Source organism: Eumetopias jubatus, unplaced genomic scaffold, assembly GCF_037043125.1.
Source record: "Eumetopias jubatus isolate StellerSeaLion01/CBP00866 unplaced genomic scaffold, mEumJub1_p1.0 scaffold_10, whole genome shotgun sequence".
NCBI classification, from domain to species: domain Eukaryota; kingdom Metazoa; phylum Chordata; class Mammalia; order Carnivora; family Otariidae; genus Eumetopias; species Eumetopias jubatus.
The window spans coordinates 50,800,557-50,827,190 of record NW_028274816.1 but is presented as its reverse complement, the minus strand read 5'-3'; the positions used below and the strand labels follow the sequence as shown (position 1 = coordinate 50,827,190).

At 54.3% G+C, this 26,634-nt stretch overlaps 2 protein-coding genes across 6 annotated transcripts; one reads left to right on the top strand and one right to left on the bottom strand.

Moving 5' to 3' along the window:
* Positions 1–28: 28 nt before the first annotated feature.
* NFKBIB (NFKB inhibitor beta) lies at positions 29–9,484 on the bottom strand. The gene is made up of 6 exons (XM_028090630.1): positions 9,242–9,484; positions 2,700–2,805; positions 2,287–2,620; positions 1,270–1,358; positions 920–1,180; positions 29–178 (listed from the first exon to the last, which is right to left on the bottom strand). Exons 1-6 carry the CDS (start codon positions 9,418–9,420, stop codon positions 83–85), a joined length of 1,065 nt encoding a protein of 354 aa, XP_027946431.1. The 5' UTR covers positions 9,421–9,484; the 3' UTR covers positions 29–82.
* Positions 9,485–9,765: 281 nt separating this feature from the next.
* SIRT2 (sirtuin 2) lies at positions 9,766–26,557 on the top strand. Of its 5 annotated transcripts, none has more exons than XM_028090649.2 (16): positions 9,800–9,891; positions 10,753–10,799; positions 13,815–13,863; positions 14,106–14,219; positions 16,512–16,553; positions 16,714–16,820; positions 16,945–17,001; positions 17,322–17,390; positions 21,804–21,933; positions 23,912–23,971; positions 24,280–24,335; positions 24,488–24,564; positions 24,653–24,704; positions 25,479–25,549; positions 25,660–25,726; positions 25,847–26,557. In XM_028090649.2, exons 1-16 carry the CDS (start codon positions 9,876–9,878, stop codon positions 26,000–26,002), a joined length of 1,170 nt encoding a protein of 389 aa, XP_027946450.1. In that variant the 5' UTR covers positions 9,800–9,875; the 3' UTR covers positions 26,003–26,557. The 5 variants fall into 5 exon arrangements, with proteins under 5 accessions (XP_027946449.1, XP_027946450.1, XP_087883724.1 ...); XM_088027598.1 differs by lacking the exon at positions 10,753–10,799 and adding an exon at positions 13,530–13,634 and having other exon boundaries at positions 9,826–9,891; XM_088027599.1 differs by lacking the exon at positions 10,753–10,799 and adding an exon at positions 13,534–13,634 and having other exon boundaries at positions 9,835–9,891.
* Positions 26,558–26,634: the final 77 nt, after the last annotated feature.

Here is a 26,634-nt window from a genome sequence, read left to right as displayed (position 1 = left end):
GACCGCAAAGGTGACCGTCAGTCTAGTCTCTGGTTGTCAGAACTGGGATTTTATTAAACTGGAAACTCTATTAACAATTAGGTCAGACGGGGTCATCAGGGAGAGGTTTTGAGGCTGGGGTGGGAGGTAGCCGGTTTTGGCTCCGGCCACTGTGGACCACGATGTCGTCGTATTCATCCTGGGGGCAGAGGGGGGCAGGCACAGGGGATCAGGCGGCTGTCCCCTTGCTGGCCATCCAGCTTCCTCCACCCACCCCAGCAACTGGGGCCTTCCTGGAAGCCCAAGTCCCCCCACTCAAATCCCCTGCTCCTAGTTTGCCAACCACCACGTTCAAGGTCACCCATGGTCTCCTGCCGCCGGCCACTGCTCGGGCTCCAGCCCTGTTGCTTCGCCACCGCCTCTGGGGTCTGCCTCCTCTGCCCCCTCCCTCCGCCTCTACCCAGACTCCTCACCCCTGCCCCCCAACCTCGTCCCCTGCCCAAGGGATCGTCTCTGCCGCCTGGGTTCCCCAACACGACCTCCTCACTGCTGGCTAAGGTCTTTCCCCACTGCTGCCAGGGTTGGAATCACTGCTGCCCGAGGTCGGCTTCCCACCGCCTGAGTTCTCCAACTCTTGCTCAGCGCAGTCACTGCCTACGCTGTCAACCACAGCGCAGTCACTGCCTACGCTGCCATTACCGGTCACTCCGCCTGAGCTCCCCCTCTGCTCAAGCCCCACTCCCCGCGTTCTCCCCGCCAGCCCTGTCCAGGTCTCCCCGGACGGCTGCCTGACAGCCCTGGCACCGCTGCCTGAGTTCTCTGATCGCAGCGGCCCGAGGTCGGTCTCACTCCGCTGCCTAACTTCTCTTCTCCCCCCTTCCCACCAGCCTGTTCACCCTGACCCCCCAGCTGGGCCGCCCGGTCTTTCCTCCTGACTCACGCCCTCGTCCCCGCTGTCACTGTCGCTACTGCTGCTGCAGGGGCCTGGCCTGTCATCCTCGTCCTCAGGCTCAGGGGCTCCATGTGCACGGAGAAGGCGGACGAGGATGGGGTTGGGCCGGAGCGTGGCGCTGCCCAGTGGGGTGCGGCCCCCGTACATGCGGGCGGCGGGGTCGGCACCTGCCCTCAGGAGGAGCTCCAGCACATCGGCGGCTTGGGCCTCCACTGCCAAGTGCAGGGGGCTCCGGCCACACGTGGGCTCCTGCAAGGAGCAGCACAGAGGTCAAGGAGGCCCTGCCCCACTCTGGGGGGCAACCCTCCCTGCCACGCCTTCTCCCTAGGGCAGCTCACCGGTTTGTTGAGGTCTGCTCCGGCCTCCCGGAGCAGCCGGACCATCTCTGCATCTTTGTGGATGACAGCCACGTGAAGTGGGGTATGGCCTGCAGAGAGAGTGACTGGTGTCAGGCGATGGGGGTGAGGGGCCTGGGCCCCAAATGCCAATAGGGAAGGGCTTCGTGGCCTGAGGGGACTGAGTTTGGGGTCCAGCTCCTGAATTCCTGGGTAAGTCAAAGACGCAACTGCACCCCCAGTGCCTAAGTCTTGGTGGTCTGGAACTTGCTGGTGGTGCCAACGCCTGGCTTGTGGAATGTCTGGGGCTTATGGGTGAAGAGCCTGGGGGCTTTGGACACGGCCCGGATCTTGGGACTGGGAGACTGAGTCTCTGGTCTTTATCTCACAAAGGACCTGGACCCCAGATTCCTGGATCCTGAGTAGTTGAAGGGCCCATGACCTTGGGGGGGTGGGCTGGGCCCTGAACACTGGGTCCTGGGTGATCTCGGTCCCTCTGTGGAAGGGGCTAGGTCCAGGTAGTTGGGCTTAGGGGTCGGGGAGCTGAGACTCAGATGCCAGGGCCCTGGGTAGCTGGGCTCTTTTTTCCCATGTGGCCTGGCTGGGGCTGCCCCTGAACCTAGTGTCAATCTCTGGGAATCCGGGCCTTGAGTCCCCTTGTCCTGGGCAGACTAGGACCTGTGGTTTTGGCAGGAGGCGGTGAGGTCTGGGGTGAGCTGTGCCTTCCACCTGGGGAACCTGGGCCCAACAATGGGATCTTAGTAGTTCTAGGCCTGCGGGTGACAGGTCTGCGTCCCAAGCGGTCTCGGGCCTCCACGTGGTCCGGGTCCTGAATCCCACATGACCGATTCTCAGTAATCTGGGGCCTCAGTGGGAGCCCTTCCCCACGCCTGGGGTCCCTGAAGCCTCAGTGTTATTTCCCAAGGGGCTGGGTCTTGAGTCAGGAGAACCGAGCCCAGAGCCCAGTGCTTTCACTCTGCCCAGGAGCCCAGGCCTGCCCAGTGACTGGGAAACCCTCACCCTCATAGTTCTCAGCCTCCAGCTGCAGCTTCCAACCCTCCTCACTCTCTTCATCTTCCTTCTCCGAGTCGGCTTCGGGGTACAAGGCAACAGGCGAGTGGTTGGCTTCAGAGGTGCGCTCAGGGCCCTGAGCGAGGTAGGTGTTGGGGGCTCCCCTGGTGCACCGGGGACGAGGCTGGAGTAGCACACGAGCGCAGGCATGTGCCCTCATGCGGCAGGCCAGGTGCAGCGCCGTGTGGCCCCCACGTTCCGCCACATGCAACCCGGCACCCGCCGTATACAACTTCTCCACTGCGGAGGCCTCCCCCAGGATGGCTGCCAGGTGAAGGGCTGTCTGCAGGAGCAGAGGGCAGGGGTTAGTGGTTGCACTGAGAACCCAGCCCCAAGCCCCATACTGGCCCTGGGTGGCTCACCTGGCCCAGGTCATTCTGCAGGTCCAGGTACTCAGTGCCAGCCGCGAAGCCTAGGAGGAAATCCAGGAAGGGCTCATGCTGATGAATCACTGCCAAGTGCAGTGCCCTGAAGACAAAGACAGGGAGCAGAGGACAGAGGTTAAGGACCCCCGGGGGGCCTGGCCGGCACAGTCTGTTAAGTGTCCTACTCTTGGTTTCGGCTCAGGTCGTGATCTCAGGATAGTGAGATTGAGCCCCATGTCAGGCTCTGTGCTCAGCGCAGCGTCTGCTTGCGTTTCTCTCTCCCTCTCCTTCTGCACTCCCCGACTCGTGCTCTCTCTCTCTCTCTCTCAAATAAATAAATAAATCTTAAAAAAAAAAAAAAAGTCAAGTATTCCTGTATTCCTTCATTCAACAAACATAGCAAACAAACACCTACTGTGTGCTAGGCCCCGTGACCACAGGAATCTAGGAGGGTCAGGTCAGAGTTAATTCAGCGAATTTGGTCAGTTGGTGTTTATTAAGTAGGACTTCTACTTCCTCCCAAGATGACATAACAGGGACCAGATTCCCCTCCCCTCTGAATCAACCAAAATAAATCAGACAAACTATAGTATAGGAAACAACAGTTTTCAGGATATTGGTCCTCATGCAATGAACGACAGCAATCCCTGAGAGACAGGGCACATAGTGAGGTGAGACCTTTGATTGATTGCCACACTTCCTGGTCTTGAGAGAAGACATGGCACAGACAGGGCGAACCCAGGCAGGGCCCTGGCACACTGCATATGAGGTGAGACGGAGCTGAGTCTGGGGACAGCAAGGCAGGGGATGTCCTGGGACAGAGAACCCAAGAGACCTGAACGGGGAAAGACCCTAGAGATCTGCAGAGGGGCCTCTCAAGTATTCAGAAGACTGATCAGTATAGGGATGTGAAGAAACTACCCCAGTCTGGGGAAGAAACCATCGGAACAGATTAAGGAAATATGCCCATTGCTCACAGGGGTCCAGGAATGGTGCCTGTTGCCACCAGTCAGACGAGGAAAAACCCCTAATTCACAGGACATTGGGTAGAAGACTCTGGAAGGTCTTACCTCAATAGTGGGGAACAATAAGCCCTAGATAGAGCACTGGTCAGGACCCACCTAACAAATCATAAAAGCAAGACCCCAAAGGACCAAACTACTTACAAGTAGTTTAACTGCAGCCCAAAACAACACTCAAGAATATTTATAGGAAGGGGCGCCTGGGTGGCTCAGTCGTTGAGCGTCTGCCTTCAGCTCAGGTCATGATCCCAGGGTCCTGGGATAGAGCCCTGCATCAGGCTCCCTGCTCTGCGGGAAGCCTGCTTCTCCCTCCCCCACTCCCCCTGCTTGTGTTCCTGCTCTCGCTGTGTCTCTCTCTGTCAAATAAATAAATAAAATCTTTAAAAAAGAAAAAAAAGAATATTTATAGGAATACACAACTGGCCAGCCTAACAAGGTAAAATTCACAATGTTTGGCATTTAATCAAAGATTATCAGGTTGGCAAACAAGCAGGAAAACAAGATCTGTAATGAGAATATTCAATCAGTTAAAACTGACCCAGAAATGACCCAGATGTTGGAATCAGCAAACATGAACATTAAAAGAGTTCATTATAAGTGAATCTCATACATTCCAAAAGTTAAGTAGAGACAAGACAAATCAAACTCCTAGAGATAAAAACTGCAGCATCTGAAATGAAAAATGCACTGGATGGAATTAGCAACAGATTAAACAATACAGAAGAAAAGATTAGTGAACTTGAAGACTGTGCAATAGGAACTATTCAGAATGAAACAAGACAAGGAGAATATTTTTCTTTATTTTTAAGTAATCTCTACACCCAATGTGGGGCTTGAACTCATGACCCCAAGATCAAGAGTTGCATGGTCCACTGACTAAGCCAGCCGGGCATCCCCAAAGAGAGTATTTTAAAATGAAAAGAATAGGGTGCCTAGGTGGCTCAGTTGGTTAAGCGGCTGCCTTCGGCTCAGGTCATGATCCTGGAGTCCCAGGATGGAGTCCCACATCGGGCTCCCTGCTCAGCAGGGAGTCTGCTTCTCCCTCTGACCCTCCCCCCTCTCATGTGCTCTCTCTCTCTCTCATTCTCTCTCTCAAATAAATAAATAAAATCTTTAAAAAAATAAAATAAAATGAAAAGAACAGGGGCGCCTGGGCGGCTCAGTCCTTAAGCGTCTGCCTTCGGCTCAGGTCATGATCCCAGCATCCTGGGATCGAGCCCCACATCAGGCTCCCTGCTCAGCGGGAAGCCTGCTTCTCCCTCTCCCACTCCCCCTGCTCGTATTCCCTCTCTCGCTCTCTCTCTGTCAAATAAATACATAAAAAATCTTAAAAAAAAAAAAAAGAAATGAAAAGAACATCAGAGAGCTATGGGACAATTTCAAGCAGCCTGATAATATTTGAAACTTAAGTCTCTAAATGAGGGATAGAAAAAATATTTGAAGAAATAATGTCTGGAAAATTTTCTAAATCAGATGAAAGCTATAAACTCACAGATCCAAGAAGTTCAGTGACTTCCAAGAACAAAAAATGTTAAGAAAACTATGCCAAGGCCCAACATAAAAATCCTGTTCAAAACCAATGATAAAGACAAAAATCTCAGGGGCACCTGGGTGGCTCAGTCAGTTAAGTGTCTGACTCTTGGTTTCAGCTCAGGTCATGATCTCAGGATCATGAGATCGAGCCCCGAGTCAGGCTCCTCTCTCAGCATGGAGTCTGCTTGAGATTCTCTGCCACTCCCCTGCACTTGCTCGCTTGCTCTCTCTCTAAAATAAATAAGATCTTGGGCGCCTGGGTGGCTCAGTTGGTTAAGCGACTGCCTTCGGCTCAGGTCATGATCCTGGAGTCCCAGGATCAAGTCCCGCATCAGGCTCCCTGCTCGGCAGGGAGTCTGCTTCTCCCTCTGACCCTCTTCCCTCTCGTGCTATCTCTCATTCTCTCTCTCTCAAATAAATAAATAAAATCTTTAAAAAAATAAAATAAAATAAAATAAATAAGATCTTTAAAAAAAATGGGGCGCCTGGGTGGCTCAGTCGTTAAGCGTCTGCCTTCGGCTCAGGTCATGATCCCAGGGTCCTGGGATCGAGCTCCGCATAGGGCTCCCTGCTCAGTGGGAAGCCTCCTTCTCCCTCTCCCATTCTCCCTGCTTGTGTCCCCTCTCTCGCTGTGTCTCTCTCTGTCAAATAAATAAATAAAATCGTTAAAAATAAATAAATAAATAAATAAATAAATAAATAAATAAAAATAACTAAAAATGTAAAAACCATTCATAGCTTACAGCCATACAAAAGCAGATGGATGGCTTTAGATTTTGCCTGGAGACCACAGTTTGCCAACCATTTAAACAACAGAACAAAGAGTTAAAGCTAATAAAGCCAGGGACTCCTGGCTGGCTCAGTCGGTAAAACATGTGACTCTTGATCTCGGGGTTGTGAGTTCAAGCCCCATGTTGGGTGTAGCGATTACATAAAAACAATATCTTAAGGGGCGCCTGGGTGGCTCAGTCGGTTAAGTGTCTGACTCTTGATTTCAGCTCAGGTCATGATCTCAGGGTTGTGAGATCACACCCCGCATCGGATTCCACCCTCAGTGGGGAGTCTGCTTGAGATTCTCTCTCCCTCTCCCCCCTGCTAAAATAAATAAAATAAAAATAAATAAAACCTTAAATAAATAAAGCTAATGAGCCAACAAAAGAATACAACGGGACAAAATTTACAGGTTCCAAAAGAAGGTAGAAAAGAAGAAAAGGTAAACAAAGAAGAGGTGTTAAGTAGAAAATGAGCAATAAGATGATAAACTTAAGCATGCCTCTATCAATAATTAAATGTAAATGGTCTAAACATTTCAGTTAAAAGGCAGAAATTGTCAGACTGAATAAAAAAGCAAAACCAACTATATATGCTCCCTACAAGTAACACCCTTTAAATATAAGTATTAAAAGATAGGTTAAAAATAAAAGGGTGGGAAAAGATATACCATGCTAACAGCAGTTAGTCAAAAGAAAGCAGCAGTGAGTATTTTAATATCAGACTAGACTTTAGAGCAAGGAATATTACCAGGTATAGAGAGGGTTACTTCATAATGATAAAGAGGTCAATTAAGCAAGAGAACATAATAATTCTAAACATTTGTGCCCCTAATAACAGAGCATAGGAGAAACAGACAAATCCACAATGACTGTTGGAGATTTCAATGCCCCCCCCAATAACTGATAGAAAAAGGAGATAGAAATCATCAGCAAGGCTATATAAAACTATGGTAAAGCTATAAGCCAATAGGACCTCTAACTGACATTTAGAGAACACTACACCTAACAACAGCAGAATACCCATTCTTTTCAAGTACACACATAATGTTCAGCACCATAAAATAATTCTCAATAAATTTAAGAGGATTCAAGTCATACAAAGTATCTTCTTGGTCTACGATGGAATTAAATTAGAAATCAATAAAAGAAAGATATTTGGAAGACTTTCCAACTATCTGGAAACCAAATAACATATTTCTTTTCTTCTTCTTCTTCTTCTTCCTCCTCTTCCTCCTCCTCCTCCTCCTCCTCCTCCTCCCCCCTCCCCTCCCCCTCCCCCTCCCCTCCCCCTCCCCCTCCTCCTCCTCCTTCTTCTTCTTTTTAATTTCTTTAGGGGCATCTGGGTGGCATTTGATTGGGCAACCAACTCTTGGTTTCAGCTCAGGTCGTGATCTCAGGGTCATGGGATCTCAGGGTCAATGAAAGCCCTGCATTAGGCTCCGCACAGAGCCTGCTTGGGTTTCTCTCTCCCTCACCTCTGCCCCTACCCCCCAAAATAAATAAATAATTTTTTTAAAGATTTTATTTATTTATTTTACAAGGAGAGACACAGCGAGAGAGGGAACATAAGCAGGGGAGTGGGAGAGGGAGAAGCAGGCTCCCCACTGAGCAGGGAGCCCGATGTGGGGCTCGATCCCAGGACCCTGGGATCATGACCGAAGGCAGGCGCCTAATGACTGAGCCACCCAGGCGCCCCTAATAAATAAATCTTTAAAAAAAAATTATTCCTTTATTTTAGAGAGAGAGAGAGCACAAGCAGGAGGGGCAGAGGAAAAGGGAGAGAGAATCCCAAGCAGACTCCACACTGAGCATAGAGCCCAACGGGGGGGCTCATCCCAGGACCCCGAGATCACAACCTGAGCGGAAACCAAGAGTCAGACGCTCAATCGACTACGCCACCCAGGCACCCCTAAATAACATATTTCTAAATAATCCACTGGCCAAAGAAGAAATCAAAAGAGAAACTACAAAGTATCTTGAACTAAATGAACATGAAAACACAGCATATCAGAATTTGTGAGAGACTGCTAAAGCGTTACTATGGGAAATTTACAGCATGAAACATCTATACTAGAAAAGTCTCAAAATGATCTCAGCTGCCACCTTAAGAAACTAAAAAAAAAAAGAACAAATTAAACCCAAAGTAAGCAGAAGAGGGCAATAATGAAAATCAGAACAGAGATCAATGAAATAAAAAGCAGAAAACCAATAAAGAAAATTACTGAAACCTAAGCGGGGGTCTTTGAAAAGATCACTATTTCCTGAGTGCCTCTTATAGGTCAAGCACTGTTTAGTCACTGTGGATAGAACAGCAAAAGCAATACACAAAAAACCCCAGTGCAATCCCTCATGGGCCCTTACAACTCTTGTTCCTTCTACCCCGAGAGCCCTGCCCCAGATAATCTACTGGTCTCGTTTTGCTGCTTTATTTTTTCCCCAAAGAACTTACTCCCTTCAGACACACCATTTTTCTGCCTTTCTTGTATATTGTTTTTCATTTTTCTTTGTTTCTTCCTTTCCTTCTCTGCCCCTTTCTTTCGTTCCTTGTCTCTCCTTGTTTTCCCTCCCTCCCTTCCTTCCTGTCAGTCTGTCTGTCCTTCTGTCTATATACCTACCCTAGAATGTAAACTCCACAAGGATGTAAGTTTTTGTTTGTTTTCTTCACTGCTTTATCACAGCACCTAAAAAGGGCCTGGAAGGTGGTAGTGTTCAATAAATATTAAACACCAATCAATCCCTGCTCGTGGAGCTTACATTTTCTCTTTGAATGTAAGATCTGAAGATCAGTGCTCAGAAGGTAGAATCTTAGAGTCAAGGCCAAGTATTAATTCTGGAAATACAAGTTCAAGGCGCATGAATCAGGAGCTGAGGATCAAGGATCGTATTTGGAGGTAGGAGGTCAGGAGGGGCCTGTCTGAACCACAGCTCTAACAAAAGTCTCAGGACTAGGGTCCGTAAATCAATGGATAGGGATGTGGAGCTCGATGAACCGCAGTTCAAGAAAGGAAGGTCAGAGAAATTAAGGGGTTAGGGTCAGAGTTGGATAGGAGATTGGTTTTACTAAAGGTTAGGACTTGGGGGTTAGAGGTCAGAAAGTCGAGCATCAGAAGTTAGATTTAGGAGTGAAAGGTTAGGAAGCCGGGGTCAGAGACTAATAGGGAATCCGACGTCGGATCCTAGGGCCGGGTCTGGCAGCCTAAAGTTCACTCACGTGTCCCCATCCTCAGTGACGTAGCCGAAGACGAGGGGCGCCCACGACAGCCCCGGGCCCAGCTCGGCGCCCAAACCCGGTCCTCCGGGGGCTGCTGCGTCCGGACCCAGAGAGCCCAGACCGCTGTCGCACCATTCGTCGGCCTCCGCAGCTTTCCCCAAGCACGCGACCCCGGCCATGGCCCCCGAAGCCTCAGGGGCCCCAGCGGCCGCCCGCCTGTAGCTAGGCTCTGCCTGAGGCCCAGGCGCTTCCGCCCTGCGGGGAATTCCCCAACACTCCCCCTTGACTCATCCAATCAGAGTGAGCCAAAGGGTACACGTCCCTCCCACTTACCACACTACGCCCAATCAGAGTATTCAGATGGACTGCGGCTCTCTACCCATTCCCACATTTTCCGGCCGCCCTTCACCAACATGGCTGCCTGCGCGGAGCACTCTGGGACTCGTAGTCCGGCCCTCGCGCGGCTTCCTAACATAAGAGCGGCGCGCGCCGGACGCTGTGCGAAAAACCCGTCTGCATCCTCGATGGCTGCTGGGAGTTGTAGTTCTTTGCCCTATCTCTGCCCCTCCTGTTTCCGGTGCCGTCACGGGACAGAGCCGTCGGTGACAGCCCCGAGGGCCCCCGCCCCGCGCCCATGGCCGAGCCGGACCGTGAGTCGGGGGCCCCGGTGGGAGGGTCGGGCCGCGCCGGGGCCTGGCGGAGGGCTGCAGGCCCCGGGGCCCGAGGAGGGGCACGGTGGGGCTGGAGGTTGGGGCTGCATGGCGGGGAGTGGGATTCGGGGCGGGGGTGGAGGGTCGTTGCTAAGTGATCCATCTTGCTAGGTTGGTGGGTTTCTGGGTCGCGAGCTTTTAAGGGTCCGTTTGCCACGTCCCCCAAGTTCCTAATGATCGCGTGTTTCTCGCACCTTGGTTGCTGAGGACCCTCGTTGCTAAGGACTTAGGTTGCCGCGGACCCGGTTGCTAAGGGTACCTGGTTGTTAGGCGGAACTGTAGGATGCTAGCGGACCCCTGGTGCCCCTCTCCTATCTCTTCCCTCTAGTTCCTGTGCCCCTCCTAAACATGCCATCCCCACTGCACCTCCTCTCCTAAACCCGTCTCTACTCAGAGTATTTTCTTATCTCCTCTCTTCCTTTTTAAATTTCCCTCTGTTAGTAAACCTAACCCTCCCTGCACACACACGCGCGCGCACGCACACACACACTATTTCCTTCCTCACTTCTAAGTCTTCCCCCATGCCCTGTATGCTTTGCTTTCTCCTCCCTCTCCTAAACCTTCTAGCCCCAGCCTCCTTGTCCCTCACTAACCACTTCTCCTGACAGCACTGTCTATTCTAATATGGTCTACTTTTACCCATCCCCTCCCTTCCTCTACTCCACTTTTACCCCCACCTCCCACCCCAGTGTAATTAGCTTGGTGGGTCTTCTTGCCCCCTGCCCCTCTGCTTTGAAGCCCTTCATTCCAACTTAACCATGCCCCCCACTGTAACCACGTCTGCTCCCCCTCCTCCCCCAGCCTCTGACCCTCTGGAGACCCAGGCAGGGAAGGTGCAGGAGGCTCAGGTGAGATTTGGGGAAGGGTGGAGGGAAGGAGAGAGATGGACTTGTTCCCGCACCCCACACCGGGGGGAGGTGGCAAAGGGGACACAGTTACCCCAGGGCCCTCAGCTCACTGCCCCAGTCCCTTGCCCCAACTCCTGGTTCAGCCTCCTGGGGAATGGTGGATTCTGGGGACTGTCAGAGAAGGGTGTGCAGCCTCAACTCCAGGCCTGCCCTCCCAAACTTTTCTCTTTCCTTGCTCCCTCCCCCTATCTTTTCTGAACCTCATTTATGCTGGGCCTGGAAGAGACGGGCATCCGATTTGGTCCCTGAACACACAAATCTCATGGACAGGTGACTAGAAATGACCCTCCAGGGTGATTATGAAAGTAGCTCAAGGCAGAGTAAACTCTGTGGGGTCACAGAGACTCCAGCCGGTCCGTTCCCTGGGCGAACCCACAGGCTGGCCTAGGAGTCAGATTGAGGTGCAGACACCTCACAGTAAGTGAAGAGTGACTTAGAATTGTCTTAGGCAGGGTGAGAAATGGCGTTCCATGCAGAGTGCACAGCTTGTGCAAAGACTGGGGGGCATGAAGGGTAGGATATGGTCACTAGCCTGGTGGCTGGGGGTGGTTAGCTAATTATAGCCGAGGTTAGCATTTATTGAGTACTTATACCAGCTGGGTACTCCGCTCAGTGCTTTATGTACATCATTTCATTTCATCTTCCCAGAATCCCTTGCGGGGGGGGGCAAGGCCTCCTGGGACCATTTTACAGATGAGGAATCTGAGGCAGAGCTGTTACGTAACTTGTCCTCTGGTCCCCCTGCTAGAAGAGCAGGGACCACTTTGCAACCCACAGCACCCTGCAGGTTGCCTTCCAGAAACTTCAGGAAGAGGTAGCCAGGCCGCCTCACAGAGACCTGAAGGCCCCACCAGCACGTCCAGCTCCCCCTTAGGCCAAGTTGCTCCCACATGCTGGACAGGGCCCCTGAGTCCTCCCACAGAGCCTCGCTGTCTGCAGCCTGAAAGACTGCCAACGCTCCCAGAGACGCAAGATCGCCATTCAGATGTAGGGCAGTGCAGAAGCTGAGATGAAAGCCCCTGACAGATGCACAGCAGGGCCACACTGAGGGGCTGAAAGCTTCCTGTCAGGCCGGGGCTTCTCCCTCGCCTGGATCCCGGGGCTCAGCCACTGTCACAGAGAAAGGTTTAATGTTAAAAAGGGACCCTCAGTCCCAGAAAGAGAGATTTGAGGATGTAAATTGCAGCATTGTCTGTGATAAGGGCAACACTGGAAACAGCCCAAGTGGCCATCAGTAGGCGGGTTAAATGAACTATGGCTCATCCTTACAATGCAACACTATGTAGCTTTTTTAAAGGACAAGGTGGATCTATAGTATATTGTTCTGCGGAAGACGGAAGACGTTGTACTATGGCATGACCCATTTCTGGAAAACGAATGAGTTTTATGTGCAGAGAAAAAAATCTAGAGTCATTACCACTGTACTGTTAAGGGTGGTCATCGTGACCAGGGTGGGTGAGGGAACTAGAGGCAAGTGCCTCAAGTCACACATGGTCTAATGGTCAAAGTTTTTGCAAAGCTTATGGAAAAGCAATTTAAAAATTTAAACATGTTTGGAAGGGCAGTTCCTATTCAAAAAGGCTTGAAACCAGAGCAGAGAATGATGGGGGAGTCTGTCACTGGAGGGGTTTTAGGCAGGAGAGTGCGTTAGTCAGAACTGTGTTTTTGTGAGGTCTGTTGCAGGGCCCAGCCCTGGTGTAGCACACAGCAAGTATCCATTCGTTCAGTGGTGGTTAGTTCTGGAGATCCTGCCAGGGGCCAGACGCTGTTCTTGGTGCTGGGCGTCCATGGGTAAAGATGAAAAATCCCACCATCTTGGAGCTGACGTCATGGCGGACTCCATAGCTGTTGGCGATTGGATGGTTAGACTGAAGAAGCCAGCAAGAGGGGCGCTTGGAGCGGAGGGCGGGGTGGGCCGACACAGCCAGGCCATCACCCAGAGGGCAGTAGAGTCCATCAGAGGTGGAGGCTGAGGCTGGGAGCTTAGGGAGGAGGCCAGGACAGGGCCCCCGGAGGGAGTACAGGCTGGACCAGGTAGAGCCCCGGGGAGGGGACACATTATGATGGGAGGGCAGGAGAGGGAGACAAAGACTGGGGGACAGAAGCCACACTGAGATGGGGCCTAGGAGGAGGGGCAGGTTTAGGAGAGATGCTAAAGCCCAGTTTGAAATGTGGTGGGAAAGGGAGGCCAGGAGTCACTTAGGAGGAGGCATCCAGGAGGCTGTGGGAACCCCGGATCTGGGGACTAGGAGGTGGCATTATCAATGGCTAGGCCAAGACCATTGGCACAGATGAGGGAGCTAGCCCAGGGAAGGTGGAGAGAGGAGGTAGGGAGGGCCCAGGACAGAGTCTAGCACCGGCCATCTGGGAGCCTGGCTGAGCGGCGGAGTGGATAATGACGCTAGATAATGACACGGAGGGGCTGGACAGGTGGCGTCCAGGGCTCCAGGCAGGAGCGCTGAGGGCCCCAGGGGGAGGACGGGGGCGTTTCCGCTGGCATCATTCACAGGAGTGGCTGTGGTGAGGAGGGCAGCGGGCCCACGCCGCAGGGGACAGGCAGGGCTGCAAGGCAAGGGCTCGGGACACCGGGCAATGTCAGCACTTCCCAAGCGCTTACCCCACTGGGTGCTGCGCAGAGCACCTCCTCTGGGTTAACGCGTGTCATCCCAGATAGCCCTCTGATGGCCGTGCCACCTCCTCTGAGCTCCGTTTCCAAGATGAGGAGCATCAGACTCAGAACAGCAAAGAACTGACGCTCCTCGAGAGCAGGACCAGGTTTCTACCCCATGCAGCCCATCCCAGAGCCCAAGCACACTGGCCCCCGGACCACCCCTCTCTTCCTTGGGCCCACTCCCAGCCGGAGCCTTTCGCCCCAGACCCGGGTGCCACCCTCCCCTCTCCTCCCTGCCTAACCCCACTTCTGGGGCCTGGTCACCCCACCCCCACCCCTTCCAGGACTCAGATTCAGACACTGAGGAAGGAGCTGCAGGCGGAGAAGCCGAGAGTGAGTACCTTCCTTGGGAGTGGGGTTCTGGAGGAGCGGTTTAGGGCAGGGATGTAGTTGCTACCCCTCACCCCCACTGAGGGTGACAGTCAGAGTATGTATACTGGGTGCAATGCAACCTAGAGGTCCCCGGTTGTGGGAGGGTGGGGGATCCCAGGGCTGTCTGGGGCAGGGGCACTCGGGGCCCCAGTGCACCCCAACTGAACGCCCACCCTGCTGTTCTCGCTCTGCTTTTTGGCCAGTGGACTTCCTGCGGAATTTCTTCTCCCAGACACTGGGCCTGGGCACCCAGAAGGAGCGTCTGTTGGACGACCTGACCCTGGAAGGGGTGACGCGCTACATGCAGAGCGAGCGCTGTGAGTCCCCGCCCTGCCTTGCGCCACTTGCCCGGCCCCGGGCCCCAAGTGACTTCTCAGCCGCCGCCACTTGAACCATCACACCTTTTGCTTCCAAGTAACAAGAAACCCAGCTCCACCAGGCTTAGGCCAAAAAGGGAGTATTGACCCTCTAACTAAAATCCAGCGTTAAGCGTGGCTGGATTCAGAGGCTTCCGTGTTGTCAAGAATCTTAACCCCCTCTGGCGCAGCTTTTCTGTGTTGAGGTGGAAGGGACCTGACACTGACCGAGTGTCAGTTCCACCAGCCTAGTATCTCCTTCCAGGGGCTCAAGCGAAAGGGCAGAGATGGGCCCCAATTGGACCAGGTTGGGACACGCTCCTGCCGCAAACCAACCACCGTGTCTCTGATTGGCCATGCGTGGGTCACACCTCCATTGCTGATTGGCCAGACGTGTTTGACAGCCTGAAGGTGATACCAATAGTAATTACCCCATAGGGTCCTGAGGGGTGCAACACCTGAGTAGAGACGTAAATGCCCGGAAGAGGGCCCGGAAGAGCCGCGTGCCCTGTGACTATTACAGGAGGCGCGTTTCGGGGTGCTATGGAGGTGCCTCTCTACTAGGTCACCATGCCATTTCTGTTCCTTGCTGCAAGTTGAGGTCACCAGAGTCCGAGACACCGGGCCCTCGGCAGTCCTCAACTAGAACAATCGACCCTTTGAGGGCCCTGAACAGCCTTTTGTTGAGAACGTCTTCTCCCGTTTCCCTGTCCTCCAGCTGCTGCCGTCTCCCTGCTCAGGCGTCCAGGCTTGCTGCCCTGAGCCTCCCTCTCCCGGGCCGGGCCGGGCAGCTGTCTGCAGACATCTCCTCCCCCAAAGACAGCACAGGCAATGGCCGCAAAGCTCTAGTTGCTTCCATCCTCCCGCACTTGGGTTTTGGGACGGACAGTTGGCTCATGAGGCTGCCTATGAGGGGCACAGCGAAGAACAACAGTTAACTGAGCCGTCCCCATTTGCCAGGCACTGGGCTAGGCACTCGATAGGTGTGATCTGGACAGAGGAGGAAGCGGAGGCACAGAGAGGTTGTGACTCCATGCAGGGTCACACATCTGGTAAGAGGCAGTCAGGGCTCCTGAATCCAGAGCACATGCTCCCTCCCACGTGGCCCCAGCTGGGTCCAGCTGGCCCCGGTCCGATGGCAGCCCCGAGACAAAGCCGAGGGCTTCGTCACCCTTGCACAGGTTACCCCAGAAGTCCCCAGTTCACAGGCCTCACACTTGTGCCTGACCATCAGCTGACAGGCAGATGCCAGGGTCCCCCGTGGCAGGGCTGCCCGCCAGCAGCTGACGAGGCAACAGGGCTATTTCTGCATAGCCCCGTGTGCTTGGGAAATGATGGGACTCCTACCACACCCTCCCAACCTCTTTTCTGAAAGCCGGGAGGAAACGGAGTGAAGTGCTTATACGCGTACAAGTCCTGGGTCTCAAGAAGTGCAGCTGACTCAAAGAATAATAGCAGACACATCTATAGGGTCCGTTCAGTGCCGGGCACTGGTCTAAGCTTTACACAAATGAATTCATTCTCTTGACAGCCCCATGAAGTCAGTACTGTAATTAGGCCCATTTTACAGAGCAGGAAGCGGAAGCCCAGAGGGGAGATCTGAACTAAGACCCCTTCCCCCGCCCCGCTGGTGAGCAGGAGAGCTAAGATCTGAAGCCCTCTTATCTACCTGCTGTTCACTGGGTGAGGGCCAAGAGGGGCAAATCTTTGGTCTTCATCAGACTTCGGTGGCTGATGTGTTTGATTATAGAGGAAAGGAATATGCTGAAGGAACATGCTAGAAATAGATGGTCATTCAAGATTGTGTCCAAAAGGTGAGGCATAGCCAGAGATTTCTACAATAACATGTAGCTCTTCTGGGAGGGGGGGGAACCCCCACCGCTGCCCCCAGCCTTCTCTCTAAGAGCTCATACGTTTTTGTCTAGATCTAGTTAGGAGGGGAAACTTCTCTCCAAGTGGCCGTTTCTCGAATCTGTCTAATTTGGTATAATTTGAAATAGTAAATTCTTTGTCTCCATGCTGACTCTGCCACCAGTTGACTGCATGATCCTTCCTCTATCTGAGCCTTGGTTTTCTCATCTGTAAAGTGGGGGTGTTAATACACCCCCCCCAAGATGATTGGGAAGACCATTCATGCATCTGAAATGCCCGCCGTGGGGCCTGGCACTGAGAATGGCGTCAGGGGCTGTGATGGGTGCTGTTATTTTGGGGCTGAGCGCACTGTCATATGATGCAGAAACTCCTCTCCTCCAGGTCGCAGGGTCATCTGCTTGGTGGGAGCTGGGATCTCCACGTGTAAGTGCGTCCCCTCCCCCCGAGTAGCCACCGTCATGTTGGGGGACCCCAATCCAGGGACTGGGGGAAGCCGTGTCTGAGCCCTTGATTGGGAGGGATTGATGGGGTATAGATGGGCCCGAGGTCCCTGACCCATTGCTCCCTGCCCCACCTCCCCCAGCCGCCGGCATCCCTGACTTCCGCTCCCCATCCACGGGCCTCTATGCCAACCTAGAGAAGTACCATCTTCCCTACCCGGAGGCCATCTTTGAGATTGGCTACTTCAAGGTATGTGCTCCCCAGGCAGGAATGTCTGTAATGGTGAGGGAGGGGTGGGGATCGCCTGACCCCAGCTCTCAGCTCACCAGGGGCATCTGGGTGCCCACCAGCCCTCTGGTTCTCTCTCCCACAGAAACACCCAGAGCCCTTCTTTGCTCTTGCCAAGGAACTCTATCCTGGGCAGTTCAAGGTGAGCTCCTTTTTGCCAGGGGTGGGGCACAGGAAAGCTTGGGGGGACAGCAGGCATGGGAAAGGCTTCCTCTGGGGCCCTTCAGACAAGTGTCACGTGGTCATGAAGGCCCTGGGCTCCGGGCCACCTGGGTCCACCTCCTGGTCCCTCATTTCCTGCTCTTGTGACCTTGAGCCTCCGTTTTCCCATCTGAGAAATGGGGCTAGTGATGATTCCATGAGGTAAACCAGCCAGAGCGCCTGGAACACTTCCCGGCCGGTGGCGATGCATGGCCCCTGGGCTCTGTCACGACCGGCGTGGTTCCGCTTGCTCCCCTCCAGCCGACCATCTGTCACTACTTCATCCGCCTGCTGAAGGAGAAGGAGCTACTGCTGCGCTGCTACACGCAGGTAGGCGGCCGTGGGCGCTGCACCCCCCCTCGGCCTCAGTTTCCCCTTCTGTAAAGCAGAGGCCAGAAGAGCCCCGCCCTTCAGGTGTGTGGTGACGTGGCAGGGAGCTCCGCTCAGCGCCATCCTGAGTGCGGGGGCAAGGGACCTCACGTGTGAGGGGCCACCATTTGCCGTGGAGATTTCCTGTTCTGTTAGGGTTTTCAGCACATGGCCACCGGGTGACCGGAGCTGACAAAATCAGCACACTGTGACCGCTTTCCAACTGGCAGATGGGGAGTCTTAAGGAAGGGGCATCTTTTTAGAATTTGCACAAAGGCCTCACGTGTGACACGGGCCATGGCTCATCCGTGTCGGGTGCTGAGCCAAGGGCCTTGCCCTGGAGCTCGCTGGCAAGGACAGCTCACGTTGTGGGCTTCTGGATTAGCCAGCAAGACATTTTGGGCGTCTCGCACCCCTCACCGTAAAAACTGGCGCCCCTACCTTTGATTTAGGAATGTGGTGTTTTATGAATGCACGTGAATACGTACTGAAATTACACAGAGCCAGTAACAGCTGTCATATCATGTTATATCATGTTGTAAATGATCCCTCAGGGCACTCCTGGGTGCTCATTCGGTTGAGCGCCCCACTCTTGATTTCAGCTCAGGTCATGGTCTCGGGGTTTTGAGATCGAGCCCCACGTCAGGCTCCTCGCTCAGACTGAAGTCTGTTTGAGACTTTCTCTCCCTCTGCCTCTGCCCTTCCCCTCCCTGTGTGCTCGCTCACTCTCTCTCTCTCCTTCTAAAATAAATAAATAAATCTTAAAAAAAATGATACCTCAGAACCCAAAATTATAGAAGAGAGAGAGAATACTTGAAGATAAACGGGCATTCTAACATTTTCTTCCTGCACCTGGCAATTTGGAGCCTGCCAGCCTGAGAAGCTGCCACCAGGGGGAGGATGAATTTCTTTTAAGTCCAGATTTCTCAAACGGGGGCAGGAGCCCGCTGCCTAGAACTGGAGGTGGTGGCCTGAGAAAGGACAGCCTCCTCCTTCCGGGCCGAGCCCCAGCTCAGGATAAACCTGACCTTTCTTCCCAGAGTCCATTTTATCCACGGGACGTGGCTCAGACACGACACACACAGCTCACTCCAAGCCAAGGGCTCCCTTGTGCGTGATTTCATGGAATCCGCGCTGCGGCCCCGTGTCATCATCTTCTGTCACAAGTGCTTACTGAGTGCCGAGCCCGCGTCAGGCCCTGCTGGTGGCGATATCCCTGCCCTCCTAGAGCTGACAGTCTGCTGTGGGGAGAGAGACAGTGGACAGCACGGGTGGGAAGCACAGCTAGGGTGTGATGGGGTCTGTGGAGCACGATTAAGCCCGAAAGGGAATTAGAAGTGTTGGGGCGGGGGGAGGGATGCTGTTGTCAACAGGCATCAGGGAAGGCCTCACTGAGGAGGGTGCATTTAGACAAAGACCTCTAGGAGGGGACGGAGGGAGCCACGGGATCACCTAGGGGCAGAGTGGGTTCCAGGCAAAGGGAACAGCCGGGGCAAAGGTCCTGAGGTGAGACTGTATTTGGCATGTTCGAGAAGCTGCATCCGAGTGAGCAGAGAGAACGGCAGGAGAGAACGGAGGAGGCGAGCTCAGGGAGGGGACGGGGACTGACCATGTGGAACCTTGGGGCCACAGCAAGGGCTGAATGAGAGGGAGCCGCAGGAGGGCTCCGAGCAGGGTGGGTCGTGACCTGACGCAGGGGTCCCTCCGACTGCATGTCGGGGACAACTCGGGGGTGCGGAGACCACGGAGGAGGCCGCTGTGACGTTCGGAGCAGAGGATGGAGGCTGGCCCAGGGTGAGGGCCGCTGAGGGGAGAAGCGTGCAGCTTCTGAATCTGCTTGGAAGGTAGAGCGGGCAGGGCTGCTTCTCCGTGAGAGCCAGCAGCAGTTCGTTCCGGGGCCCGTGGGGAAGGTGCAGGCGTGTCTCCGCTACTGGCAACAGGGAATGCGTGGCTTTAACAGCACACACCTCAGCAAAACGGCCGATTACAGAAAACAGACAAACGTGGGGGAAAAAAAAATGTTCCACTCTCATGTTTCAGGAGACCGCTTTGTTTGTTTTCTTAAAACTTGTCACCCTCTCCGTCAACCTCAGCCACTTTTTGAGTCACTGACCCAGTTTTCTGGAACACACTGTCTTCTCCTCTTTCCGGATTGTGATGATGTTGCACTTCTGGAGCTAGGTATGATCGCTATTTTTATCTCCAGATACAAGTCTCCATTCAAACATGAAAACAGTTGCCCTGTTCACTCAAGCCCCTGCGATCTCTGCAGCAAAGTAGCTTTTAAATATATTCATGGCATTTACCCTACACGTAGGGCTTATACTGGGCTTTCTCTCACTTAACTTCCAGTGTGGAAGACCCTTCCATATCCTCACCCACATAGCAGCTTCCTGCCCTTCCTTCCTTCCTTCCTTCCTTCCTTCCTTCCTTAAGATTTTATTTTTAAGTAATCTCTCCATCCAACGTGGGACTCAAACTCCCAACCTCGAGCTCAAGAGTCGCACACTCTGTTCTACCTAGTGAACCAGCCAGGCGCCCCCAACTTCATGCTTTTTCAAAACCGCTGTTGCCTTTGTGTCCATCAGGGGGACACAGTGTTCTGAAACAAAAAAGGAGCCAAGGTTTAAAAAGCAAGAGAGTTCAGTTGAAAATCCGGACTTCAGGCTCCTCCTGCAGATTGAGAAGAGCTGGCTGTCCCCCGGGGGAGCACTGGGCTGGAGCTGGGTGGCCACTGCCCATCCTCACCGTGCCCTGCTTGCTGCCACACACCCAGGCCACATGTCACTCGCCGCATACCATCATGTGTTCATCACCACCTGTCCTTTAGGAGAGGGCGTCCTGGGGCCGTACTCCCCAGCCCTCAGCTTCCCTCCCTAGGCGCCACTGCTGTTGTTGGCTTCTCCTAACACCTTTATTTTTTTTTTAAGATTTTATTTATTTATTAGACAGAGAGCACACAAGCAGGGGGAGCGGCAGAGGGAGAGGGAGAGGCAGGTCCCCGCCGAGCAGGGAGCCTGATGCGGGGCTCCATCCCAGGACCCCGGGATCATGACCTGAGCCCAAGGCAGACTCTTAACTGATGAGCCACCCAGGTGCCCCTTGTATCACCTTTAAAAATATTCTATACACAGGCAAACAAATACACACCTCACGTATAGTTTTCCCACAGCCTTTGTTCTCCTGTGCCTTTTAACGTCTTGGAGGGATCATTTCCATATCAGGACATACAGGACAGCTGCATTCGTTTCTCGCTGGTGGTTTCTCTATCAGAAGTGGCCTCGGAAAAACAGAGGCGGCTCAGTAGTTCTTTTACATGCTGTTTAATTATTTGCACGCACACTGCTTGCTTCCTCACGTGTGAGGGGGGCTGTAGACTGAGTCAAGTAACAAAGACAAAGCTAATGCTGGGGGGGAGGGGAAAAGCTGCAGAGAGAGTCTGGGAACACTGGCTCTTGTCTGCACGTTTGGGGAACAAGCTGATTGCTGGCAGGGAGTGAAGAGAGCAGTTGGGGCCATCTGCCCTTGAAAGAGAACCCTTTCGGTTGTGCCTGGAGTCTCAGGGAGGCTGTGCTGGGTCAGCTGTGGCCTGCACGTGACCAACTGCCTCGGGGTGGCATCTGCCCGCGTGCTGGGGGCTCCTTCAGCACCTGCCTCCGCAGCATTCCTCACGGGCAAACAAAAGCTGCTGCGGGGGGGGTGCTGCATGCTTTAAGAAAAATGAGAGAGCACATATGTCTATGTGGAAGGGAAGAATAGTCTTGCTGGTTTAATGAGGAATATATTCGCGTCTTAAAAGAATGCCAGTTAATGTGCTGTCTGTGAAACAGACCACAGTAAGAAACCCGACTGCTGATTAGGAAAACAGTGATTAAAACCAAATAAACCCTCCTGATTCACTTATTTGTGTTACTGCTCAGCCAGGGCTGCCACAGACAGCTGTGCAGGTTGGGTACTGCACAAGGATGCCACATCTGAGGGCGCTCTATTTCCAACAGAGCCACTGTAGGCTTGTCCATCAATGCCAACAAATTTCTGGCAGGTGCCACTAACGTCATGTGGTCCCAACAAAAAAAAACAAGTTTTCTGAAAAATGGAAACAAAGTGGCCTGACTATGCAGAAACACTCCATCTGGGCTGATGGTGGCAGCGGTATGAGTTTGTGCTCCACCTTTAACCATCTGTGACTTTCACACTTCGGTGACCCCCTGAGAATGAGCAGACGAGTTTATAGAGCAAATCCTGCCCCTTGCTTCTCCCTCCCTTCCTTCTCTCTCTGCCATTTGCTTCTCTTCGCAGCGCCCTGCTCTGCCTTCTGCCGCCGAGGGGGCTGTGTCTCACTCCTGAGCCTCTTCCCTCCGTCTCTCCCTCCAGAACATAGACACGCTAGAACGAGTGGCGGGCCTGGAGTCTGAGGACCTGGTGGAGGCCCACGGCACCTTCTACACCTCGCACTGCATCAGCCCCCTCTGCCGACGGGAGTACTCGCTCAGCTGGATGAAAGGTGAGGCTCTGGAGGTCATCCTCGAGGGCAGGCCTCCTGCCCACTGTCTGCTCCTCAGGGGCTCCAGGCGGTGGGCACCCACTCCGTCCTGCTCTGTGGCCGACGGCAGCCCCCGGAGATGAGGCGGCCTCGGGGTTTCGTTGCTCCCAACACCAACTCACAGCTGGGTTATGATGGAAGCAAGCTCCACACCCAGCTCAGCCATGCAGAGACGTGTGTTGGCATAGAAGCTACCAGAAGAGCACATGGTCTGTTCTGTGCGGTCACAAGGCCCCCAGCTCTCTCTTACACGAGGGCTCTGACCTGACCTTACACCACGGTCCTGTGTGGGCAAACGCAATGACATTCGAGTCCAGATCGGCGCTGTCCCATATGGGGGCCACTGCCGCATGTGGCTCTCGGCCACTCACAGATGTAACCAACGGTACCAAGGATCTGAATTTGGAATTTTACATCATTTTTAGTAATTTCAGTGTTAAAAGCCACACGTGGCTGTGACCACCATATTGGACAGGACTGAGCTAGCGGCACAGGGTCCAATGGCCTGTGAGTCAGACTCCATGGAATGTGAACCTGGACACAGGCCTGGCTAGGGACAAGGGCTGGCGGCTGTCCCTAGGGGTGCAGACAACAGGGCTTGTTGAAGTCAGCGTCCCAGTTCACGGAAGAGCAGAGTGTCCAGAACAGAGGGGGGAGAAAGTCAGCCAGTCCACATTTCTCGAATGCCAGTGAGAATCTTGTCTGACATCCACTGTGCTGCCCAGAAGCCCCGCATTTCACCCCTGGCAAGCCACTGCTGACATTCTTTATGCTGACTTCACAAAGCCTCTGGTGTCCATGTGAGACAGGGACAGCTGCGGCATTTGTGGTGGGGCCGCTGGAGGGTGGCCTTTCTGCCTAGATGCCGGCTGACCGCCGCTGGGGTGACCCTTCCAGAATAGCTCGAGTGCGCGCAGCCGGGGGGAATGGACAATGAACACCACCCCCTTATGTGTCCCTGACAGCAATAGCGCGTGCAGCCCCCACAAAATCCTAAACGCTGTCAATGCCGAAATGTTTTCAGTTCCTTTACAGACATCACAACAGGGCTCTGTAAATGTTTGTTGAAGGAATGAATGAAGAGCTGAACAAACAAGCCAGGATTCTGTGGGTTGGTTGCAAGTGACAGAATGCTTTTCAAGCTTCCTTAATCAATAAGCGATAAGGAGCATGATTATCCTAAGGATGGTGCGTGTGTGTGTGTGTGTGTGTGTGTGTGTGTGTGTGTGTGTGGAGGTGTCTGTCCCAGAACCCAAGGATGGGAAGCAGCTGGGCCTAAGGTTGTATCCCCATCCCAGGATCGTCTGCAGATTCCTCCCTCTCTCTGTCACCAGGCCTGGGACTCACCAGGCCTCTCACCCAGGATAAAATAGAGCTGCCCTCCAAGACCCACTAGGAGAGCTTTTTTTTTTTTTTAAGATTGATTGATTGATTGATTGATTGATTTGACAGAGAGAGACACAGCGAGAGAGGGAACACAAGCAGGGGGAGAGGGAGAGGGAGAAGCAGGCTTCCTGCCGAACAGGGAGCCCAGTGTGGGGCTCGATCCCAGGACCCTGGGATCATGACCCGAGCTGAAGGCAGACGCTTAACGACTGAGCCACCCAGGTGCCCCTCCACTAGGAGAGCTTTATTGCCCAGGTCAGGGGTTGGTGGGATCCAGTTACTCCTGTAAAGGGCAAACGTCTGCTCATCGTCTGTTCTGGTGTTTATTCTTTAAGTCCATAGCTGTAGCCTGGTGCCTGGAGCCCCCCTGGAATCCTGGGGGGTGGGAGGAGGTGCGGGGGACAGCTCTCTGAGAAGGGTGAGCAGGGCAAACACCCGAGGAGGCTCCCCAGCGACTGAGGTGTATTTGTGGACAATGAAGGCTGGCTGCAGCCCCAGACCCCAGCTCAGAGTCGCTTACCTCCTTCCCTCCCTTCCCCTTCTCCACGCCCAGAGAAGATCTTCTCCGAGGTGACTCCCAAGTGTGAGAAATGTCACAGCGTGGTGAAGCCTGGTGAGCCTCGGGGCCAGGGACCAACCCAGAGAGATTTGGGCTGGGACCCCCACCCCTCCATAAGCCCCTTCCCAAGAAGGCCACACGCCCCATCCACCCCACCTCGGGCCTCCCTCCCTCCCTGACCAGTGCCCTGGATCCGTCCCCACTGCTCCACAGCTCCTACCCCAGCCCTCGGGTCTGCCTTCTGCTCCTGCCCTCTCTCTCTCTCTCTCTCTCTCTCTCTCTCTCTCTCTCTCTCTCTGTGACCCTGACTCTGCCTCCCATTTCACCCTCTCTTCCTGTGTCTGTCTGTCCATATGCCTCAGACATCGTGTTCTTCGGTGAGAACCTCCCAGCAAGGTTCTTCTCCTGCATGCAGTCAGTAAGTGGCCCCGTGCTCCCCGACGTGGGGGCAGCCAGGGCCGGGCCCTGGGGCAGGTGGCTTCCCCAACTAGCTGCAGATGGGGGGTGGCGGGAGGCAGCCCAGCCCCTGCTGAGCCTCCGGAGCCCTCACTGGCTGCCCTCCCTTCATAGGACTTCTTGAAGGTGGATCTCCTCATCATCATGGGTACCTCCCTGCAGGTGCAGCCCTTTGCATCCCTCATCAGCAAGTAGGTTGGGGGTTGGGACTGGGAGGGGGGCTGCTGGGGGCTGGGGGAGCCAGGACAGGTCCTCACCACTGAGCTCGCCATCCCCCAGGGCACCCCTCTCTACCCCACGCCTGCTCATCAACAAGGAGAAGACTGGGCAGGTGAGTTGGCTTTTGAGGCCCCCTCTGATTTTTCCCTCTTCCTCCTCCTCACACGGGTCCCACATTCCCTTTCACTGGCTTCCTGGGAAACTGGGACCCCCCCAGCTCAGAACCAGGCGTTCTAGAATCCAGAGGGGTCAGATTCCAGGTCACCTGGACTCTGATTCTACAGGCCTCTGGGTCACTCGGGACCCTTCTGAGCAAGGGCTAGAACCCCACCTTGAAGCGACTGAAGCCAGGACAGGAACGCTTAGCTTTGTTCAAGTGAAGAGTCAGGGCAAGCCGGACCCAGGGCCCACAGCCCAGCATTGGGATGCGCCCACTCCTGCTTTTGGCTCTTTTCCTGAGATGGTCTTGCTCCCCCATCCCTCAGCAGGGATGGTTCCTCGAACAGGCCAAACGTGCCATGTGCCAGGCGCTGTTCTAAGCACTTCCTTTTTTTTTTTTTTAATTTGTTTTATTTTATTTTGTGTTTTTTTTTTTTTTTATTTTCAGTAGGCTCCACACCCAACATGGGGCTTGAACTCACGACCCTGAGATCAAGAGTCGCATGCTCTACCTACAGAGCCGGCCAGGCGCCCCCTAAGCACTTTCTAAGTATTCACCCGCTGACAGCACACTGCTAGGAGCGGTTTGGTGATGGCCCCCACTCTACAGATAAGGAAACTGAGGTTCAGGGAGGCCAGGTCACTTGAGCGAAGTCACAGAGCAGGGAACACACCCCAGCCCATCGGGCTCCCGGGTCTGTGTTCTGAGCTTCCCTCTCCCCCACAGACTGACCCTTTCCTGGGGATGATGATGGGCCTCGGAGGAGGCATGGACTTCGACTCCAAGAAGGCCTACAGGTGAGTCCTGGGCCTGCGAGGGTCACAGCTGAGGTGGGAAGGCGCTCGGACCGGGCAGGGCGGGAAGGGGCCTGGGACAAGCCTGGGAGCTCTGACTCTCCCACCCACAGGGACGTGGCCTGGCTGGGTGACTGTGACCAGGGCTGCCTGGCCCTCGCCGACCTCCTTGGATGGAAGGTAAGGAGTCTGGGCCACCTCGGCCCACCCTGAGCCCTGTCCCTAGACCCCTGCCCCACAGGTCCTCTGACCCCATGATGCATGGTGACCTCTGACCTCTGTGAACTTTGCCCCCTGCAGAAGGAGCTGGAGGACCTCGTCCGGAAGGAGCATGCCATCATTGATGCCCAGGCAGGGTCGGGGAGCCCCAACCCCAACACTTCAGCTTCCCCCGGGAATTCTGCACCTCCTGCCAAGGAGGAGGCCAGGACCATGGAGGGGGAGCAGGGCCAGTGACAGCTGCACCTCCCGGGACAGCAGAGCCGCCACCAGCCCTGGCCCCCTCTAACTTGCAGCTCTTGTCTGGGGAGCTCAGAACATTGCCCCAGTCTCCTAACTACCCCCTCTCAAAACTGGGGTCCCAGCCCCCTGACCCTGGCAAATCTCTAACAGCACCCCGGGGCCGAGGCCTGGGCAGCTCAGCTGTAACAGCCGCAGGGTGCGGGTCAACCTCCCCTAATCTCTAACTGCTTCCGGGGCCAGGGCTGCCGCTAAACTCCTAACTGTTTTGGACAGGGGCCCCGGGGCTCCCCAGGGCTCCCCATGCCCTCCACTGCTCCTAGGGGGCCTGTGGCCAAGTCGGCCAAGTCTAATGTACCCTGGGTGGAGTGTGGGCCCTCCAGACATAACACCCCCTGGGGGGAGCTGAGCCTGAAGGCCTCTCCAGTCTGTGCCTCCCACTCCCAAAGTGGGTGCTGGACCCCTTCCCTTTGGGACCCACTTCCCCTGCCGGGAGGGGCAGATCGTGTTGCTTATTGGAGACATTAAAAACAAAAACAACTAACGATCAGCTATCCGGCCTCCCTGTTCCTTTCCGTGAGCACACAAAGAAGCAGCTGGAGGGAGGGGGCTAGAGGAACCAGAACACC